This window comes from Austrofundulus limnaeus, unplaced genomic scaffold (assembly GCF_001266775.1).
Source record: "Austrofundulus limnaeus strain Quisiro unplaced genomic scaffold, Austrofundulus_limnaeus-1.0 Scaffold493, whole genome shotgun sequence".
Taxonomy (NCBI): domain Eukaryota; kingdom Metazoa; phylum Chordata; class Actinopteri; order Cyprinodontiformes; family Rivulidae; genus Austrofundulus; species Austrofundulus limnaeus.
This window is the reverse complement of record NW_013952895.1, coordinates 47,825-50,155: the sequence shown is the minus strand read 5'-3', so window position 1 is coordinate 50,155 and position 2,331 is coordinate 47,825. Positions and strand designations below refer to the sequence as shown.

At 45.0% G+C, this 2,331-nt stretch overlaps 1 protein-coding gene across 1 annotated transcript in view; it reads right to left on the bottom strand.

Moving 5' to 3' along the window:
* The window catches only part of LOC106530132 (glucose-6-phosphate translocase), a gene marked incomplete at its 5' end in the record, with an annotated part of 22,947 nt that overhangs the window by 8,568 nt on the left and 12,048 nt on the right, over positions 1-2,331 (bottom strand). The window contains 2 exon segments of the mRNA XM_014025707.1: positions 1,197-1,310; positions 1,387-1,472. Of these exon segments, the coding sequence (XP_013881161.1) occupies positions 1,197-1,310; positions 1,387-1,472 (200 nt within the window).

Below are 2,331 nucleotides of genomic sequence, written 5' to 3'. Positions count from 1 at the left end.
GTTTTATCCTCCTGAGACCCAAAATAACCTATTTCAGATACTTGGAATGTAACTGTGGTGAAGTCGATTAAATGCATAACCAGCCTGCCATATATGTGAGCCTCCTCGTCCAGCTGAAATGATCTGCAGCGCTCAGACCCCAACTGTTAAATTAACAAGATGGACGAGCGAGCAACCGTCCACATCTTATTTTCATCTCCAGCTAACAAGAAAGAACTGTTTTTAGACTCTGATCTGGGTTTAAAAAAAAAACTACGGTTGTTTCGCTATGCGCGCGAGCGTGTGCACAGAGGGTTTGGGTCAGGTGTGTAGTCTACCTGGGAGGTTATGGTTGGTTATAGGGACAGGGAAATGAATGGAAGCCAATGTAAAGTCCCCATGAGGATAGAACAACAAACGTGTGTGTGCGGGAGGTGTGGAGCGGAGCCCGCGAGCAGAGCGCAGTGTTAGTAGGAGAGATGAGACTGTCGGAGGGCGACCATTGATACTGCTGGATTATTTTTTATGGAACATGATGAAAACTTTTAGTTTCAGAGGGCGACCGCTCCCCCTCCCCCTCGGTCGCACTATTAGGAAATCGGGTCGKATTTGCGACCAAATTGGTCGCACTRTGAGCCCTGTTTTATTCAGATTAAAAGCACTGACCAGTGCAGAAGCAACACAGGCTGTTTGTCTTCTTTATTGAATGAGAGAATGGGAGGAAAAGTTCTGTGCTGCTGGAAACTACAGTGCTGCTGCCCCTCCCTCCACAAGAGCAGATTTAGATTCTGATCATTAGTTTTCTACAGATTGGCTTGGTGGTCTCCTGGTGTTCTGCAAAACAGCATCAGTGGCAATTCAGGCCATTTCCTGGTTGCCTGACCAATATGGAAGATTGCTGTGCTTTCAGCACTCAGACTCACACCCTGTGCGAACTGGGAGTCTGTCTGCAAGCGGTTCTTGCTGAGGGTCGCGGGCCGGCTGCGGTCCCTGGAATTCGCTGGTGAGATTGAATTGATCTTGGAGAAGGTGATTGCTGAGGTTGGTGGGATTGCACACACTATTTGTCTGATTGGATTCGCCACATTGGGATGTACCAACGGACGTTAAGGCAGATGGAAAATTATTATTGTCTGCCTGATCGAAAATATTTCCTTCTGTTCCCAAACAACTGTGATTACTGATTCGGCTCCCCCTTAGCATCAGGTGATAATTACCTTTGGTATTTCAGGGGTGATGGTCACTCTGAACAGGTACATGGACACGTACATGCCAGCCATCATGAGAATGAGCAGGCCATGTCGAGGACTGCCGTGGGTCTTCAGGCTTTGCTGCAGAGACCAAACAAAGGAGCTGAATTATACATTGATATTAAAAAGGGTAACGAAAGTCATTTCTGTTACTTACCCGAGCTACAGCTCTGTCTGAGATAAAACCTGCTGCGAGGCTGCCGACAAAACCTCCCACCTCCAAGGCACTCATGTAAGTACTTCCTGTGGCAACATGGTTCATGTCAGCACCAATTAGGTCCCAACAAAACGCAAAGAGGGAACAAGCAAATTAAACTGAAGCAATGCCAAAAGCTGCATTCATGCTAAAGGTTGCTGAATAGGCTGAAACTGAGTTGGTAAAGTTGAAAGTAGAAAAATACAAGCTAAAATTAGCAAAACATCAGCTAAAAGTTAAACAAAGGAGTACTTAAATGTAGCAAAATGCTAGCTAAAAGCCCCAAGTAGCAGAAAAGTAGAAAAAGGTAGCAGAATGGTCACTAAAAGCTAAAAGTAACTGAATATTAGCTTAGAGTTGCAAATACCTGCTAAATACTAAAAAGCAGAATAGAAACTAAAATGTAAAAATAGCAGAATTTGAGCTCAAAACAGCAAAAGGCTAGCTTGGTAAAAAACCAGCCCTTGTTCTACACTTTGCTTCGTACAGAGAGTCTGGAACCTCAGCTATTGAGAAACAATGGCCTGTTGGAGGCGTGGACTCTGTTGAAGTTTAAAARGATTGGATCTGATTTACCCGATCGRTAACGTTTGGCCATGARGTATGTAGAGCGCCAGCTCGACTGTGAAGGAAGCTATGCTAATAAGCTAACCTGAAATTGTGTGCACTGTAAACAACCATCCTCTACTGAGAGAAGTACAGAGCTGAGCAGGTGGCTGTTAGTGATGCTGCAGGCTTTCAGAGACAGATTTAATTTAATGTGGAAGCCTTCTCAGTGCAGACTGAACGGCTTCATTCACTTTCTCTGCTGTCATTGCTAAACTAGGGGAGACCGGGGACAGTAGCAACAAGGGACGGTTGCAACACGTCATTTTTCTCCAAACAGAAACAATCAGAGTGATGACA